Raw genomic sequence first — 18104 nt, 5'->3', positions numbered from 1 at the left:
GATTGGTATAATATCTCTTAATGGGTGGCCTACTGTTCATTTGGATCTGTCAGTAAAACACAGGAGAACTTGCCTCTGCCCCTCCATTTTATATTTTTTTGTAAAGAAGGGTCTGGCAGCGGGGCTCAGTGGAAGGAGCCCGGGTTTGGCAGTCAGAGGTCATGGGTTCTAATGCCGGCTCTGCCGCTTGTCAGCTGGGTGACTTTGGGCAAGTCCCTTCACTTCTCTGTGCCTCATCTGTAAAATTGGGATTAAGACCATGAGCCCCACGTGGGACAACCTGATCACCTTTTATCCTCCCCAGCGCTTAGAACAGTGCTTTGCACAAAGTAAGCACTTAACAAATGCCATCATTATTATTATTATTGGTTGCCCCATAAGAAATGGAGAACTATTTTGACCTTTTAGACGGTGAGCCCACTGTTGGGTAGGGACTGTCTCTATATGTTGCCAACTTGTACTTCCCAAGCGCTTCGTACAGTGCTCTGCACACAGTAAGCGCTCAATAAATACGATTGATGATGATGATGTCATTCAGAAATGTAGAACCATGCCCCTTTTTTGTGTCTTCTTTTATTTCCAGAATTGAATTTTCTTTCCAACCGTGTATTCAAGATTTAATCCAATCTTCCAAGAAATGGATACCAAGTTGAGAGAAACTAAAGGAAGACAAACAGTTAGACCTTACACTCCTAGTGGATAGAGCACAAGCCTGGGAGTCAGAAGGATCTGGGTTCTAATCCCGGCCCTACCACTTGCCTGCTGTGTGACTTTGGGCAAGTCATTTCACTTCTCTGGGCCTCAGTTCCCTCATCTGTAAAATGGGGATTGAGACTGTGAGCCCTGTGTGGGACAGGAACTGTGTCCAACCCAATTAGCTTGTATCGACCCCAGTGCTTTGAACAGTGTTTGACGCATAGTAAGTGCTTAATGAATATCATTATTATTGTTATTATTACCTACTCTGTGGTATTCTCCGAAGTCCCTAGCACTTACACAGTAAGCACTCAGTAAATGTCATTGATTGACTGAAGATATGTCACCAACTTCATTAAAATGTCAGTCAGTTCTGGGCACCCGTGATTAATGTAGGTATTAGCATAAAAGTGGATAATGTCTGCTCGATTATCTTTTTTTTTTTCAATTTGAAGAGTGAGTAAGTGAGCTCCTATAAACTGACAGAAGAGAAATCAGAAGGATACTTAGAAGCACTGATTATTTTTCAAAGGAAACTTCCATGTGACAAGGAGATGTGACTAGGCTGTGTAACAAATAATCCAACAAAACTAGACTTTCTTTTTTCAGTTTCAGGAAAGTATTACCCTGTGTGCAGCTTTTATGTTCAAACTATCAATAGCATTTGGAGGCCTATGATACAGAGTTCTGTACTAAACTCCTGGAATAGTACACAAAGATTTAGAAGACAAGGTCCCTCCCCTCAAGGAGCTCACAGTCTAATGGGGAAGACAGATTCTGAAGTAGATTATTGATGGGAGACTAAATAAAGTATAAAAATTTACGAGTGCTACAGAGATTGTGGAATTTAAGTACTCAGCATGGAAAGACTTGATTATCTTATCTACCCGAATGCATAGCACATATGTACCTTCTAGATGTCCTTTTAAAATTAGTTATAGGGCAATTTGACTAAAACACGAGCCATTATTAATTGTCTGTCCTTTCATGAACTCCTCCAGTGAGAAAGAATCTGCAGTGATAATGTGGTCAGTCCCTCCAAATAGATCTGAACCACTAAGACTGAGGAAATTAATATAGGCAGAAACCAAAAAATAGGGAGCTGGCCTTTTGATATGTGTGCTAATCAGGCTGATATTTTACAAACCTTAAAAAAAAACTTTGGTCTATTTGTTTTGTTGCTCAAAGCAGTTTAGCATCTGGCCTGGTCTTTAGGTTCAACTTCATCTCGTCCCATGTTTGGAGTATATTTTCCCCATCTCCTTTCTCTCTCTCTCTCTCCTTGGAGTTGGGAGTAACTGTCCCATTCTCCTTTTAATAACTGTTGAAGAACTTGATGATTTTTAAAGTTCATCTCTCCAGCGAGGTGGGGGAATATCGGAAAGTTCTGTACAATTGTTTCAGTCAGCGAATGACATGTATTGAGCACTTATTTTGTGCAGAGTACTATGGGACTTGGGAGAGTACACTACAACAGCTGGTAGACTACCCACCAGGAGCTTACCGTCTTCAGGGGAAGAAACATTAAATTATGGTCATGTACTTAAGTGCTGTGGGGCTGAGGGTGGGGTGAAAATCAATAATAATAATTACGGTACTTGTTAAGTGCTTACTATGTGCCAAGCACTATTCTAAGTGCTGGGCTAGATACGAGTTGATCAGGTTGGACATAGTCCCTGATTCACATGGAGCTCATACTCTTAATCCCCATTTTACAGATGAGAGAACTGAGGCCCCAAGGTCACACAGAAGACACATGGCAGAGCCGGGATTAGAACCCAGGTCCTTCGTACTCCCAGGCTCATGCTCTATCTGCAAAGCCATGCTGCTCCTCAGGTGCTTAGGAATTTCACATGGAAGCAATTGTAACCCTTGCAGAAGTTAGGGTGGGGCTATCTACCAATTCTGCTATACTGTCTGACTGTCTAGAGTGATTATGTATATATGTTTGTACATGTTTGTATATATTTATTACTCTATTTATTTTACTTGTACATATCTATTCTATTTATTTTATTTTGTTAGTATGTTTGGTTTTGTTCTCTGTCTCCCCCTTTTAGACTGTGAGCCCACTGTTGGGTAGGGACTGTCTCTATATGTTGCCAATTTGTACTTCCCAAGCGCTTAGTACAGTGCTCTGCACATAGTAAGCGCTCAATAAATACGACTGATGATGATGATGATTATGGCATAGTGGATAGAGTACGGGCCTGAGAGAAAGTCATGGGTTCTAATCCTGGCTCCGTCACTTGTCTGCTGTGTGACCTTGGGCAAGTTACTTTAGTTCTCTGGGCCGGTTACCCCATCTGTAAAATGGGCATTGAGACTGTGAGCTCCTGGTGAGACAGGGACTGTGTCCGACACAGTTTGCTTGTATTCACCCCAGCGTTTAGTTCATTGCTCAACACACAGTAAAGTCTTAACAAATACCACAATTATTGGAGGCCTTCCCAGACTGAGCCCCCTTTTTCCTCTCCTCCTCCCCATCCCCCCTGCCCTACCTCCTTCCCCTCCCCATAGCACTTGTATATATTTGTACAGATTTATTACTCTATTTTACTTGTACATATTTACTATTCTATTTTGTTAATGATGTACATATAGCTATAATTCTATTTGTTCTGATGATTTTGACACCTGTCTTACATGTTTTGTTTTGTTATCTGTCTCCCCCTTCCAGAGTGTGAGCCCGTTGTTGGGTAGGGACCGTCTCTATATGTTGCCGACTTGTAATAATAATAATGGCATTTATTAAGCGCTTACTATGTGCAAAGCACTGTTGTACTTTCCAAGCGCTTAGTACAGTGCTCTGCACACAGTAAGCACTCAATCAATACGATTGAATGAATGATTATTATTCCAAGGAACTGTCTGGCAGGATGGAAAAAAGAAAGTTAATCCCATCAGCCAAGTGGAGGTCCCAACTTTTTTGTTTCGAGCTTGGGCGTTTCCAGGGGCACAATTTCTAAAGTTTAGGGACCCAACTGAAGAGAGATGGGTGGGACAAACAAGGCTGTTATGTGGGAGAGGGGGCTTCCTCTCCAGGGTAGACCCAATTCCAGGCCTCATTCATTCATTCATTCAATCGTATTTATTGAGCGCTTACTGTGTGCAGAGCACTGTACTAAGCGCTTGGAAAGTCCAAGTTGGCAACATGTAGAGACAGGCCCTACCCAACAACGGGCTCCCAGTCTAGAAGGGGGAGACAGACAACAAAACCAAACATGTGGACAGGTGTCAAGTCGTCAGAATAAGTAGAAGTAAGGCTAGATGCACATCGTTTAACAAAATAAATAGAATAGTAAATATGGACAAGTAAAATAGAGTAATAAATCTGTACAAACATATAGAGAGAAGCATCATGGCTCGGTGGAAAGAGCCCAGGCTTTGGAGTCAGAGGTCATGGATTCAAATCCCCACTCATCTAGGACTGGGTTAGGTTTTGGCGCAGGTCTTAGACAGCTTTCCTATCCTGGCCCCGTTCCCCCAAGAGGGAGCTCGGGCAATCCCTCAGTGGTATTTATTAAGCTCTTAGTGTCTGCAGAGCTCTGTACTAAGTGCTTGGGGGAATACAATACAACAGGGTTGGTAGACACATTTTCTGCCCACAGCATGCTTAGAGGGGGAAGACAGCCTTTAGTATCAATAAATTTTAATATCAATCAATAAATTGATAAATAGTATCAATAAATTTTAGACTGTGAGCCCACTGTTGGGTAGGGACTGTCTCTACATGTTGCCAGTTTGTACTTCCCAAGCACTTAGTACAGTGCTGTGCACATAGTAAGCGCTCAATAAATACGATTGATGAATAAATCCACCCTGCTCCTCTATGGGGGAACTCGGGAAGTCCTGGGGCCACTCTGAGGTGATGCGTTGGCTTCTCTTGACCTCCCTGCTGCCGTTTTAGGAAGGGGCGAAAGGCCCCAGGCTGGCAGTGCTCACATCATCATCATCATCATCAATCGTATTTATTGAGTGCTTACTATGTGCAGAGCACTGTACTAAGCGCTTGGGAAGTACAAATTGGCAACATATAGAGACAGTCACTACCCAACAGTGGGCTCCCAGTCTAAAAGGGGGAGACAGAGAACAAAACCAAACATACTAACCAAATAAAATAAATAGAATAGATATGTACAAATAAAATAAATAAATAAATAGAGTAAAAAATATGTACAAACATATATACCTATATACAGGCTATATGTGACACAGGCTGTCACATGACAGCTGCCTTGGCGACATTTATGTCTGCTCCCAGCAGCCTAGGTTGACCATGGCTTGGGACAGAGGGAAACAAGAGTCGCAACCAATGCAACTGGCAACAAGGGGGCTTCCATTTTACATTTTTTTTTAATTGCAATTCAGGACCGGTCCCTCTAGCAACCACTAATTGATCAGTTAATTGTGGTGTTTAATTGCCTACTATGTGCCAGGCACTGTGAGAAGCACCAGTGAGAGAAGCAGTGTGGCAGAGTGGATAGAGCACAGGACTGGGAGCCAGAAGGTTGTGGGTTCTAATCCTGGCTCCCCCACTTGTCTGCTGTGTGACCTTGGGCAAGTCACTTCACTTCTCTATGCCTCAGCTCATCTGGAAAATGGGGATTGAGACTGTGAGCCCAGTGTGGGACAGGGACTGTGTCCAACCCAATTTGCTTGTACCCACCTCAGTGCTTAGTACGGTGCCTGGCACATAGTAAGCGCTTAACAAATACATTATTAGTATTATTCTGAGCGTTGGGGTGGTTACAAGCAAATTGGGTTGGATGCAGTCTCTGTTCCATGTGGGCCTCACAGTCTTAATCCCCATTTGACAGATGAGGGAACTGAGGCCCAGTGAAGTGACTTGCCCAAGGTCACACAGCAGGCACCAGGTAGAGCTGGGATTAGAACTCAGATCCTTCTGGCTCCCAAGCCTGTGCTCTATCCATTAGGCTATGCTGCATCCAGTAATAATAATAATAGTATTTGTTATGTGCTTACTATGTGCCAAGCACTGTTCTAAGCACTGGGGGAGATACAAGTTATTAGGTTGTCCCAGGTGGGGCTCACAGTCTTATTCCCCACTTTACAGATGAGGTAACTGAGGCGCAGAGAAGTTAAATGACTTGCCCAAAGTCACACAGCTGACACGGCAGAGCTGGGATTAGAACCCACGGCCTCTGACTCCCAAGCCCGGGTTTTTTCCACTAAACCACGCTGCTTCTCGTGGCTTTGGTACTGAGCATTTGGCCTAGCCCATGGAGAATTGTGGGCTAAAATAGCTCTCTTTGTGGAGACCTGACCACCACCATGGAAGAAAATTAGATTTGTTCTGCCCACTTATTTTCAAAGACGCATTATTGTTGAGTGCCTGCATTCTTCTCTGCATTGTAGGCTTGTTTTCCATTGGCTTCCACTCCTAGTCCTCTTATATTTTAAACACTGGGGCATGTTTCATTACCTATTAAGCTGCACGCACTGCTCCATAATTAAGGTGGTGTTTCCCAGTTTCCTCCAGATTCTGCCTAACATGTAATCTCTTTCTCTTGCCTCATGGTAGAATACTCACCATTTGAAGCTGTTTCTGTCTGGCCAGTTTTCCTTGGGCGTTTGCGGGTGGGGATTGCATAGTGCTGATCGTAGGGATATGGACTCTCCCGGGACTGTGGCCTCACAGGGGAAGGAGATGCAACCAGCCTGTGTTGTTTGAGATTTCAGTCTTTGATGTGGTTGAAATGGCTAAGTGGAAACTCGGATTCTTTATATCCTGGGAAAAGGTCCGGTGCTTATTGCCAACAGCACAGGCTTGAGAATCAGAGGTTCTAATCGTGGTTCTGCCGCTTGTCTGCTGTGTGACCTTGGCCGAGTCACTTCACTTCTCGGAGCCTCAGTTCCCTCATCCGTAGAATGGGAATTAAGAGTGGGAGCCCCATGTAGGACAGCCTGATGACCTTGTACCTACCCCAATGCTTAGAACGGTGTTTGGCGCATCACTTCTTGGAGCCTCAGTTCCCTCATCCGTAAAATGGGAATTAAGACTGGGAGCCCCGTGTAGGACAGCCTGATGACCTTATACCTTACCCCGCTGCTTAGAACAGTGCTTGGCACATAGTAAGCGCTTAAAGACCGTCATTATTATTATATCTGTAAGCACTTAACAAAGACCTCATTATTATTATATCTGCTCCTCTTTTAATTTCCTCCCTCTTCTCCCCCTTTTCACAGGTGATTGGTCTCTTGGATGTGTTCACACCTGCAAAGTCCCTGGAGGAATTTAATGATGTGTAAGTAAAACTTTTTTATGGTTATGGATCCTCCTTGTTTCCTGAGCTTTGATGATGGACTCTCCGGTCATGAGGGCTGTATGAGTCTTGCCCCTGAGACATCAAGACCTGCAGGAAGGAGTGAATTGAAGTGATAGAGGTTTATGCAACACCGCTCATCCACTTTTATCCTGCCTTTCCAGCTTCTGCTGGGGCATGGAGTTGGCAGGCAGGGGCGCAACACATGGCAAAGTGCGCACGTGTGGTTTTGTGTATTTTGTTTTTGGGTGTTTTTTTTTTAACTATTTTATATGAGGAATCAATTTGCGGCAGAAGTAGCCGTAACATAATTCCTTTGCTTTAGGCAGAACTTAAGAGAAGATATGGGGAACCTTTCCTCTTTGTTAGAGCGGGCGGCATTAAGGTTTCATTTGGACTCTAGGTTAGAAACTAACATATTCGTTCAAAATTTATACCCTCCCGTAGGTATGTCCTGCCTTTTTAAGAGAATGAAAACTTGCTGCATTAAATCTCTCCGTCGTGAATCCCAGGTAGCAGCAGCGGTGGTAGTAGTAGTAGTATTTATTAAGTGCTTACGGTGTGCAGAGTACTTGGCAAGAATTTGTGAGCCCCTCAAGGGGCTCACAACCTAAGAATAAAGGGGGAAGGGAGACGGGGGACAGGTGCATAAGGAAAAAATAAATAGATCCTCATCGGCATAATTTCTAACAAGTACACTACAGTGTGCTCAGCAGTGATGCAATGACAAGCCTCTTGGACCTAGCACGGTGTATGCTCCGCATAACACACAGAATGATAAAATAATAATTGTGGTAATAATAATAATGATGGCATTTATTAAGCCCTTACTATGTGCAAAGCACTGTTCTAAGCGCTGAGGAGGTTACAAGGTAATCAGGTTGTCCCACAGGGGGCTCATAGTCCTAATCCGCATTTTACAGATGGGGTAACTGAGGCACAGAGAAGTTAAGTGACTTGCCCAAAGTCACACAGCTGACAATTGGCAGAGCCGGGATTTGAACCCGTGACCTCTGACTCCAAAGTCCGTGCACTTTCCACTGAGCCATGCTGCTGTAACCTCCCCAGCGCTTAGAACAGTGCTTTGCACATAGTAAGCGCTTAATAAATGCCATTATTACTATTATTACATGCTTTCTATGTGCTGGGGCTGATACAAGACAATCAGGCTGAACACAGTCCCTGTCCCACATGGGGCTCATAGTTAGAATCCCCATTTTACAGATGAGGAAACCGGGGCCCAGAGAAGCGAATTGACCTGTCCGAGGTCACACAGGAGACACGTGGCGGAGCGAGATTAGAACCCAGGTCCTCTGATTCTTAGGCCCACGCTCTTTCCCCAGGCCACGCCGCGTCTCGTAAAAGTACACACACACTCAGACGCACTCCATCTCTCTCGTGCTGTCTAGAATATAATGCCGTGTCAGAAAAAAACAGCCGTACTCACCACTGGGCAGAGCACTGTACTAAGTGCTTGGGAAAGTACAATAGTGTCAGTAATAATAATAATAATAATAATAATAATAATAATAATAATATTTATTAAGCGCTTACTATGTGCAAAGCACTGTTCTAAGCACTGGGGTGGTCACAAGGTGATCAGGTTATCCCACGGACTTAGTCCCCCATTTTACAGATGAGGTACCTGAGGCCCAGAGAAGTGAAGTGACTTGCCCAAAGTCACGCATGGCTCAATGGAAAGAGCCCGGGCTTTGGAGTCAGAGGTCATGAGTTCGAATCCCAGCTCCACCACAAGTCTGCTGTGTGACCTTGGGGCAAGTCACTTAACTTCTCTGAGCCTCAGTTACCTCATCTGTAAAAATGGGGATTAAGACTGTGAGCCCCACTTGGGACAACTTGATCACATTTTAATAATAATAATAATGGCATTTATTAAGCGCTTACTATGTGCGAAGCACTGTTCTAAGTGCTAGGAAGGTTACAAGGTGATCAGGTTGTCCCACAGGGGGCTCACAGTCTTAATCCCCATTTTACAGATGAGGGAACTGAGGCTCAGAGAAGTTAAGTGACTTGCCCAAAGTCACACAGCTGACAATTGGCGGAGCCGGGATTTGAACCCATGACCTCTGACTCCAGAGCCCGTGTTCTTTCCCCTGAGCCACGCTGCGCTTAGAACAGTGCTTTTGCACATGGTAAGCGCTTAACAAATGCCATCATTATTATTAATTGGCGGAGCTGGGATTTGAACCCATGACCTCTGACTCCAAAGCCCGTGCTCTTTCCACTGAGCCACACTGCTTCTCAGTAGACACTATCCTTGCTCTAAAGATCATTTATAGAGGACCCATGAACCATTCCTAGTTATTTAATTGCAGCAGACCAATGACTCCTTTGAGTGGAGTTCTGCTCTGTTAATCATTTCCAATTTGCGTGACTTTTTAAGGCGGCCTCACAGGAATTAGTTTCATTAGTGCCCCGTGACCGTCCAATTTCCTCCTCTTGCGGAGAAGTTTTCTATTTCTGAACCAGCCGGCACGCCCTACTTGCAAGGAAGCTCATATCATATTATTTATTTATTTATTTATTTCACTTGTACATAGCTATTTATTTTGTTTTGTTAGTATGTTTGGTTTTGTTCCCTGTCTCCCCCTTTTAGACTGTGAGCCCACTGTTGGGTAGGGACTGCGTCTATATGTTGCCAATTTGTACTTCCCAAGCGCTTAGTCCAGTGCTCTGCACATAGTAAGCGCTCAATAAATACGATTGATGATGATGATGATGATGATATCAGGATAGTACTGTGCAAAAGCCCCAGTTGTAGGCCTTAAGATAAAAAAGAGTTCCTGAGCCGGCTTTCAGAAGTGTACTGGGGTGAGGGGAGGGTGGAGTTGGAGAATTCCTATCCTAGAAGATCATTCATTGCTGCCATATAGTTTGTTTCCTCTTCTTTTTTTTAATGGTGCTTGAGCACTTACTATATTCATTCATTCAGTGGTATTTATTGAGCGCTTACTGTGTGCAGAGCACTGTACTAAACTCTTGGGAAGTACAAGTCGGCAACATATAGGGATGGTCCCTACCCAACAGCGGGCTACTATATGCTAGGCACTGTATTCATTCAGTCGTATTGGGCTCTTACTGTGTGCAGAGCACTGAACTAAGCGCTTGGGAGAGAACGTGAAGCAGCGTGGTATAGTGGAAAGAGCCCGGGCTTGGAAGTCAGAGGTCGTGGGTTCTAATCCCGGCTCTGCCACTTAGCTGCTGGGTGACCTTGAGAAGCAGCGTGGCTCAGTGGGAAGAGCCCGGGCTTTAGAGTCAGAGGTCATGAGTTCAAAACCCCGGCTCTGCCAATTGCCAGCTGTGTGACTTGGGGCAAGTCACTTCACTTCTCTGGGCCTCAGTTGCCTCATCTGTAAAATGGGGATGAAGACTGGGAGCCCCATGTGGGACAACCTGATCACCTGGTAACCTCCCCAGCGCTTAGAACAGTGCTTTGCACACAGTGCTTAATAAATGCCATAAAAAAAAGTCACTTACCTTCTCTGTGCCTCAGTTACCTCATCTGTAAAATGGGGATTAAAAGCGTGAGCTCCACGGGGACTGTATCTACGCCAGCACTTAGAACAGTAAGCGCTTAACAAATACCATAATAATTGTTATTACTATTACAATATAACAATAAGCAGTCACCTTCCGTGCCCACAACAAGCTGTACTAACGGCTGGGGTAAATACCAGCTAATCAGGCTGGACACAGTCTATGTCCCGCATGGAGCTCACAGTCTCGATCCCCGTTTTACAGATGAAGTAACTGAGGCACAGAGAAGTGAAATGATTTGCCTAAGGCCATGCAGCAGGTAAGTACTTCCCAAGTGCTTAGTACAGTGCTCTGCACACAGTAAGCGCTCAATAAATACGATTGAATGAATGAATGGTGGAGCTGGGATAGAACCCAGGTTCTTCTGACTCCCAGTCAATCAATCAATCAATCCATCGTATTGAGCGCTTACTGTGTGCAGAACACTGTACTAAGCGCTTGGGAAGTACAAGTTGGCAACATATAGAGACGGTCCCTATCCAACAGTGGGCTCACAGTCCCGTGCTCTATCCAGTAGGCCAAGCTGCTCTTCAAAGAAGAGCATTCATTGCAGTTGAAATGACTTCTTGACTGCATAACAATTTACAGCCAAAGGGAACCCCCATCCTTTGAGCCTTGTAAACCTGGAACTAAGATACGCAATAAACTCTGCACGCAGTAAGCGCTCAATAAATATGAGCCCCTTCAAGGCCCTACTGAGAGCTCACCTCCTCCAGGAGGCCTTCCCAGACTGAGCCCCCTCCTTCCTCTCCCCCTCGTCCCCCGTCCATCCCCACCATCTTACCTCCTTCCCTTCCCCACAGCACCTGTATATATGTATATATGTTTGTACATATTTATTACTCTATTTATTTTACTTGTACATATCTATTCTATTTATTTTATTTTGTTAATATGGTTGGTTTTGTTCTCTGTCTCCCCCTTCTAGACTGTTGAGTAGGGGCTAGGGGCTGTCTGTATATGTTGCCAACTTGTACTTCCCAAGCGCTTAGTACAGTGCTGTGCACACAGTAAGCTCTCAATAAATATGATTGATTGATGATTGAATGAATACCCTCGCTTTCCAATAGAGCTCCTCTGCGCTGGAAGGCATCCTCTCCTCTGGTTTAAGAGGGGTTTCTTGATTATTGTCAGAAATATCTGGTAGCCGGAACATGTCAGCACCTGTATACGCGAGTCATTTCCTCTTTTAAATCCCTTCTGCATTTTAATGATAACCAATCTGAGGAGAAAAGTATGCAAACAGGTATCAGGCTTAATGGCTCAATTGGTTCCTGAAATTGAAGGCTTAAACCAAAACCAATTTTCCCGATGAAACTATGTTAGATAAATGGGGGGTTGGTTTCAGAATGAAGCTGGCTACCTTATTTTTACCAAATTTACCCAGATTTGTGGCTCAGTCAAGCAGTGGTATTTAAATCGTACTTGTAAAGCGCTTACTATATGACAGGCACTGGCTCAGTGGAAAGAGCCCGGGCTTTGGAGTCAGAGGTCGTGGGTTCAAATCCCGGCTCCGCCACTTATCAGCTGTGTGACTTTGGGGAAGTCACTTCACTTCTCTGGGCCTCAGTTCCCTCATCTGTAAAATGGGGGTTAAGACTGTGAGCCCCCCCATGGGACAACCTGATCACCTTGTAACCTCCCCAGCGCTTAGAACAGTGCTTTGCACATAGTAAGTGCTTAATAAATGCTATCATTATTATTATTATTACTACTAAGTGCTGGGGTAGATACAAGCTCATCAAGTTGGGCATAGTCCATGTTCCACGTGGGGTTCGTAGTATTAATCTCCATTTTACAGATGAGGTAACTGAGGCCCAGAGAAGTGAAGTGTCTTGCCCAAGGTTACGTGGCAGACAAGTGGTGGAGCTGGGATTAGAACCAAAGTTCTTCTGGCTCCCAAACCGGGGCTCTATCCACTAGCCCATGCTGCTTCTTTGTTGAGCGGTTTCTGTGTGCAGAACACCGTACTAAACTCTTGGGAGAGGAAAATACAACACATTAATAGACACGTTACCTGCTAATCAGTGATGAATAGTACAGCTATATTAATATGTACATAATATAGAGAGCAGTCACAATGACTAACACAGAAAGTTTAAAATACACAATAAAATAGAATACTGCACAATGTGCATTAGCCTTAGAAATCCTTATTTTTTCTTTTAGCACGCCCTGCCCTTTTCATTTCTGGGCTCACAGGTGAGTCTGAAATGGAGAGGTTTTTAGTGGATTTTGAACTGTGCTGGTACTTTTAAAAAAAACCCATAAAAACACAATTTTGATCTGGAACGCCCATGACAACACCTGTTGTTATGCTGGGTATGCAGTGTGTAAAGTGATGGTGTCACAGTGTGCGCTGGGGATCAGGCACCCCAGCCCCAGCCTCTTCCTGTCTGACAGAGGGCAGAAATTCCTAGGAAAGGGTCATTGTCCTTTTCCTCCTTTTCCTGCCTCTCCTCCAGCTGCAGCCAGAGTGATTCCCTCCACAGCTCGGTGCAACCACGGGCCTGAATTCCAGGTGGCCCGATCCCTGTCAGATCGAGCCGATCCCTCGCGTTAGGCCCCAAGGTCTCCCTCCTACTCTTTGGAACCACTTCCTTTCATTCAATCGTATTTATTGATTGCTTACTAGGTGCAGAGCACTGTACTAAGCGCTTGTCCCAGTTCCCCCACTGCGGGCTAGGTCCTGAGCACCTCGGGGATGACAGTGGAGGGACGGAGGGAGCAAGGGATTTGGGGGCAGCGGACCCGTAAGCTCGTGATGGGCAGGGAATGTGTCTGTTTAGTCCTCTCCCAAGTGCTTAGTACAGTGCCTTGTGCAAAGTAAGTGCTCAATAAAGATGATTGAATGAATCCCCCATCCAAAGCCCATTTTCCTGCTCCAGCGCTGGTAACCCAGAGGCAGCATGGACTGGGAGTGGAGTGGGTACCAGGGATGCCCCTTGCTGACCCACCTTGGAACAGCTTTCATAACTGCAATGGCAGTTTAGGGACCTTTCTTTATACTGGAGCCAAACTCTGGCTTGTTCTGCTTACTTCCAGCCTTGGTTTTGACTTTTTAATAAGAATAGTTGTGGAATTTAAGCACTGTGCCAAGCTCTGTAGTATTCAGTGGGGAAGATACAATATAATTAGGTAGGAACTGTCCCTTTCCCACGTGGGGCTCACTAACTTAATTAGGAGGGAAAACAGAGAGCAGTCACAGTGCCAAACATGCAAAAAGTTTAAAATACACAATAAAATGAATACTGCACAATGTGCATTAGCCTTAGAAATCCTTAACTTATTTTTTTTAGCACACCCTGCCCTTTTCACTGCTGGGCTCGTAGGTGGGTCTGAAACGGAGAGGTTTTTAGTGAGCTTTGAAAAGTGCTAGTACTTTAAAAAAGAAACACAGAGAAGGAAACTCAGGCCTAGAGAGGCGAAGTGACTTGTCCAAGGTCACACAAGCAGGCAAAAATGCAGAGCGAGTTTGCAAACACAGGTCCTCCTACTCCCAGCCGGTGCTCTTTCCATTAGGCCACCCTGAATGATCCTTCCGCAGATTTCTTTTCCTCCCCTGCTTCAGTTGTCCAGTTGTGTTTGAGTTGTTTATATTAATGTCTGTCTCCCCCTCTAGACTGTGAGCTCACTGTGGGCAGGGAATGTCTGCTATATTGTATTGTATTCATTCATTGTCGTATTTATTGAGCGCTTACTGTGTGCAGAGCACTGTATTAAGTGCTTGGAAAGTACAAGTCAGCAACATAAAGAGACGGTCCCTACCCAACAATGGGCTCACAGTCTAGAAGGGGGAGACAGAGAACAAAACAAAACATGTAGACAGGTGTCAAAATCGTCAGAACAAATAGAATTATAGCTATATGCACATCATTAACAAAATAAATAGAATAGTAAATAGGTACAAGTAAAATAGAGTAATAAATCTGTACAAATATATACAAGTGCTATGGGGAGGGGAAGAAGGTAGGGTGGCGGGGTGGGGAGGAGGAGAGGAAAAAGGGGGCTCAGTTTGGGAAGGTCTCCAGTAATTGTGGTATTTGTTAAGACTTCAGTATCATCATCATCAATCGTATTTATTGAGCGCTTACTGTGTGCAGAGCACTGTACTAAGTGCTTGGGAAGTACAAGTTGGCAACACACAGAGACAGTCCCTACCCAACAGTGGGCTCACAGTCTGTGTGGCGGGCAATGAGGTAAGCGCTGGGGTGGATACAAGCAAATTGTGTCGGACACAGCCCCTGTCTCACCAGGAGCTCACAGTCTCAATGCCCATTTTACAGATGGGGTAACAGGCCCAGAGAACTAAAGTAACTTGCCCAAGGTCACACAGCAGACAAGTGACGGAGCCAGTATTAGAACCCATGACTCTCTGACTCCAAGTTGTACTTCCCCAGCGCTTAGTACAGTGCTCTGCACACAGTAAGCGCTCAATAAGTACGATTGAATGAGTGAATGAATGACTCTCAGGCCCGTACTCTAGCCACTATGCCATAATCGCTCTAGACAGTCAGACCGAATGGCAAAATTGGTAGATAACCCCACCCTAACTTTTGCAAGGATTTCAATTGCTTCCATGTGAAATTCCTACACACTTGAGAAGCAGCATGGCTTAGCAGATAGAGCATGAGCAGGGGAGTCCAAAGGACAAGCACTTAGTACAGTGCTGTAGGCACAGTAAGCGCTCAATAAATATGATTGGCTGACTGACTAGCCCATAGTAAGTCATTTAACAAACACCATATTTTAAAAAAAAGTTCTGTTTTGTTGTCTGTCTTTCCCATTAGGCTGCAAGCGTCTTGAACTCAGGGAACGTATTTCCTGCTGCTGTTGTTAGAAGCAGGTCGGAAACCTACAGGGCTTTGCACTTAAGTTGTCAGGAAATGCCATTTATTTATTTTACTTGTACATATCTATTCTATTTATTTTATTTTGTTAGTATGTTTGGTTTTGTTGTCTGTCTCCCCCTTTTAGACTGTGAGCCCAATGTTGGGTAGGGACTGTCTCTATATGTTGCCAATTTGTACTTCCCAAGCGCTTAGTACAGTGCTCTGCACATAGTAAGCACTCAATAAATATGATTGATTGATTGACTGATTGAGATACAGGGAGACTGGATCTCAGGCGTGAGAAGCAGCATAGCCTAGTGGATAGAGCCCAGGCCAAGGGTCAGAAGGACCTGGGTTCTAATCCCAGCTCCATGTGAGCCCGTTGTTGGGTAGGGACCGTCTCTATATGTTGCCAACTTGTACTTCCCAAGCGCTTAGTCCAGTGCTCTGCACACAGTAAGCGCTCAATAAATACGATTGAATGAATGAATGAATGCTGGGTGACACTGGGCAAGTCACGTCACTTCTTTGTGCCTCAACTCCCTCATCTGGAAAATGGGGATTAAGCCCGTTGGCCCCATGTGGGGCATGGACCATGTCCAACCCGATTTGCTTGTTCCTACCCCAGCGCACTTGAGAAGCAGCATGGCTTAGCAGATAGAGCATGAGCAGGGGAGTCCGAAGGACAAGCACTTAGTACAGTGCTCTAGGCACAGTAAGCGCTCAATAAATACGATTGACTGACTGACTAACCCATAGTAGAGAAGCAGCGTGGCTCAGTGGAAAGAGCCCGGGCTTTGGAGTCAGAGGTCCTGGGTTTGAATCCTGGCTCCACCACAAGTCTGCTGTGTGACCTTGGGCAAGTCACTTAACTTCTCTGAGCCTCAGTTACCACATCTGTAAAAATGGGGATTAAGACTGTGAGCCCCACATGGGACAACTTGATCACATTGTACCCCCCCCCAGCGCTTAGAACAGTGCTTTGCACATAATAAGCGCTTAACAAATGCCATTATTATTATGGCCCACGTCATCCCCCGGGCCTGGAATGCCCTCCCTCTGCCCATCCGCCAAGCTAGCTCTCTTCCTCCCTTCAAGGCCCTACTGAGAGCTCACCTCCTCCAGGAGGCCTTCCCACACTGAGCCCCTTCCTTCCTCTCCCCCTCTCCATCGCCCCTTTCCTTCCCCACAGCACCTGTATATATGTATATATGTTTGTACTTATTTATTTATTTATTTATTTATTTATTTATTTATTTATTTTGCCTGTACATATCTATTCTATTTATTTTACTTTGTTAGTATGTTTGGTTTTGTTCTCTGTCTCCCCCTTTTAGACTGTGAGCCCACTGTTGGGTAGGGACTGTCTCTATATGTTGCCAACTTGTACTTCCCAAGCGCTTAGTACAGTGCTCTGCACACAGTAAGCGCTCAATAAATATGATTGATTGATTGATAGTAAGTCATTTAACAAACACCACTTCTAGCACAGTGCCTGGCACGTAGTGAGCGCTTAGCAAATATAAAAAAAACTAGGTAAACAGAAAAAGTAGGGGCAGGGGCGGGCAGAAAACTCTCGACCAGGAACCAGGGAGGGTTTGCTGGGGCTACAAGCCTGTGTAATAAAGTCAGAACCAGGGTGTAAATTGTCACACTGTGAGTGCCACCCCACCATAACTCAGTCCTAAGTAGGGTTCTGCTTGATTATAAAAACTGTACCAGGGGACTGGAGATGTATATAGCTATAATAGTGTGTATATAGCTATAATTCTATTTACTCTGATGGTATTGACACCTGTCTACTCGTTTTGTTGCCTATCTTCCCCTTCTAGACTGTGAGCCTGTTCATTCATTCATTCAGTTGTATTTATTGAGCGCTTACTGTGTGCAGAGCACTGTACTAAGCACTTGGGAAGTACAAGTCGGCAACAAGTCGGCCTGTTGTTGGGTAGGGACTGTCTCTATATGTTGCCGATTTGTACTTCCCAAGTGCTTACTTAGTACAGTGTTCTGCACACAGTAAACGCTCAATAAATGTGATTGAATGAATGAATGGAGAAGACAAACTGGGCACTAATCAATCTATTTTTTTAAGAACTCTATTGCTGGGTATCTGGTCTTAGTTCAGGAATAACCCTATTCCTGTATTTTGTATTCCTGACTATTTTGACACCTGTCTACATGTTTTGTTTTGTTGTCTGTCCCCCCCCTCTTCTGGACTTTGAGCCCGTTGTTAGGTAGGGACCATCTCTATATTTTGCCAACTTGTACTTCCCAAGTGCTTAGTACAGTGCTCTGCACACAGTATGCGCTCAGTAAATACGATTGAATGAATGAATGAACCCTGGTAACTTCACAAGGAGTATCACCAACATGTAATAATAATAATAATGATGGCATTTGTTAAGTGCTTACACTGTTCTAAGCGCTGGGGGGATACAAGGTAATCAGGTTATCCCACATGGGGCTCACAGTCTTCATCCCCATTTTACAGATGAGGTAACTGAGGCACAGGGAAGTTAAGTGACTTGCCCAAAGTCATACAGCAGACAAATGGCGGAGCCGGGATTAGAACCCATGACCTCTGACTCCCAAGCCCGGGCTCTTTCCACTGAGGCACGCTGCTTCTCTTATTGCACCCACAACATTATATGCTTGGGACAGTTTGTAATAATGGTAGCTCACAGACTAGGGTGAATAGGCAGTGGCAGAAAACAGTAAACTTCCAACC

General features: G+C 44.7%; 1 protein-coding gene across 3 annotated transcripts in view; it reads left to right on the top strand.

The window, feature by feature from the left end:
• The window catches only part of MAPK14 (mitogen-activated protein kinase 14), a 107670-nt gene that overhangs the window by 51241 nt on the left and 38325 nt on the right, over positions 1 to 18104 (top strand). For all 3 annotated transcript variants that reach the window (XM_038749635.1, XM_038749634.1, XM_038749636.1), the window contains exon 3: positions 6907 to 6965. In XM_038749635.1, the coding sequence (XP_038605563.1) occupies positions 6907 to 6965 (59 nt within the window). The remainder of the gene's footprint in view (positions 1 to 6906; positions 6966 to 18104) is intronic.

Source organism: Tachyglossus aculeatus, chromosome 7 (genome assembly GCF_015852505.1).
Source record: "Tachyglossus aculeatus isolate mTacAcu1 chromosome 7, mTacAcu1.pri, whole genome shotgun sequence".
NCBI classification, from domain to species: domain Eukaryota; kingdom Metazoa; phylum Chordata; class Mammalia; order Monotremata; family Tachyglossidae; genus Tachyglossus; species Tachyglossus aculeatus.
This window is presented reverse-complemented; position numbering and strand designations above follow the sequence as displayed.